We start from the raw sequence: 1571 nt of genomic DNA, 5'->3' as shown, positions 1-1571 counted from the left end.
AAAAAAAGAAAAAAGAGAGAGGAAGAGGAAAAGGAAAGGGAAAGGGAAGGAAACTCCCACAGTGGCATGGGGACACGCATGTCTTTTAAAGAGTAAAGCGCAGGGTCTCAGGCTATAGCTCGGAGAGTTTGCCTAGCATGTCTAAGGCTCTGGGTTCAGTGCCCAGTATCACACACACAGAGTGAAGAGCCTTGCAACCAAGGCATCCCACTAACGATGCAGTCTGAGACCCTTCTTCTCCCGCTCACCCGACCCCAGGAGGTGAGAGGAGGTGCCACTCACCGTTGATTGACACTGACTTCAGCTGTCCATCCTCTTCCACTTCTACCCGCTCCTGCCCGTTCTCCATGATTCTGTAGAAGACGGCACAGTTCAGTCAATGAGCAGACCTCTGAACGGTCCAGTGGTCAGGGCAGGCCAAGACAGCACTTGCTTCTGTGCCTCCTCCCCAACCCCTCCACCTGAACGGCCCCAGAAGGAGAGCTCACCTGCGTGTGGTGATGCGGCGGCCTTGGACAAAGGTGGTGGACGTAGAAACGGAGCGGAAAGCACCAGCCCCCGGGCTGAAGGAGAAAGATGAGGAGGAGAAATCTGGCATTGGGGCAGACGAGGCAGAGAGGCAGTGATGAGAGAGAGACGGCTGGCTACTTACCACCATCACCAAAAGTCAGGGATCTTGGGGGCCTCACTCAAACCTGCCCAGGCTAGCCAAAACAAAACCAATTCCCAGGATTCCAAGACTCGGGATTTGCAGAGATGGACAAGGACAGTGCTTACCGGAGTTGGCAGGAAAGGAAGAAGAGAAAGTGAAGAAAGGGCCCGTGAGTCGGGGACCCTGGTTCTGAAGCTCCGAGAAGACACCCAAGTCATCTGCAAGAAGGTAAGTTGTTGGTGAAGAGCTTTCCTCCAAAACGTGTGGGGCTGTAGCCTTAAGGCCTAGAAAGCAAGCTGCTAAACAACCCGATACACTTATGGCTCCTGTTTGGGGTTGTGTAAACTTACAAAATGTCTTAAGATTATTGTTGTTGTTTTTAAATATATTTATTTATTCTGTATATATGAGTACACTGTCCCTGTCTTCAGACACACCAGAAGAGGGCATCAGATCCCATCACAGATGGTTGTGAGCCACCATGTAGTTGCTGGGAATTGAACTCAAAACCTCTTAACCACTGAGCCATCTCTCCAGCCCCACCTTACACATTTAAAAAAAATTTTTTTTTTTGAAAAAGCATCTCAGTATCAGTAGCTCAGGCTAGCCTCAAACTTAATAGATAAAGATGACCCTGAAGCCCTGATCTTGGGCCTCCATCTCCCAAGTTTAAAGTTCTTTTGGGGTTTTGAGACAGGTTCTCACTGCATAGGTCTGGCTGGCCTGAAAATTGCTAGGCAGAGCAGGCTAGCCCTGAACTCAAGAGTGCCTCTGCCTCCTGAGCACAGGGATTAAAAGTGTGCACCACCGTGGCCAGTGCTCAGTGGTGAGATTTTTTTTTTTTTTTTTTTTATTTATTTATTTATTATATGTAAGTACATTGTAGCTGTCTTCAGACACTCCAGAAGAGGGCGCTAGA

The 1571-nt window shown here is 48.9% G+C and overlaps 1 protein-coding gene across 7 annotated transcripts in view; it reads right to left on the bottom strand.

The window, feature by feature from the left end:
• Positions 1 to 1571, bottom strand: part of Dnajb2 (DnaJ heat shock protein family (Hsp40) member B2) — a 9903-nt gene that overhangs the window by 4157 nt on the left and 4175 nt on the right. For all 7 annotated transcript variants that reach the window (XR_003837210.1, XM_021161143.1, XM_021161186.1 and 4 more), the window contains exons 6-8: positions 778 to 870; positions 489 to 591; positions 283 to 353 (exon numbers count right to left, since the gene is read on the bottom strand). Coding sequence is in view for 6 of the 7 variants with exons in the window: in XM_021161143.1 (XP_021016802.1) it covers positions 283 to 353; positions 489 to 591; positions 778 to 870 (267 nt within the window). In the remaining variant the exon portion in view is untranslated. The remainder of the gene's footprint in view (positions 1 to 282; positions 354 to 488; positions 592 to 777; positions 871 to 1571) is intronic.

This window comes from Mus caroli, chromosome 1 (assembly GCF_900094665.2).
Source record: "Mus caroli chromosome 1, CAROLI_EIJ_v1.1, whole genome shotgun sequence".
Classification (NCBI taxonomy): Eukaryota; Metazoa; Chordata; class Mammalia; order Rodentia; family Muridae; genus Mus; species Mus caroli.
Note: the sequence above shows the minus strand (reverse complement) of the source record. Positions and strands in the feature narration are given on the sequence as shown.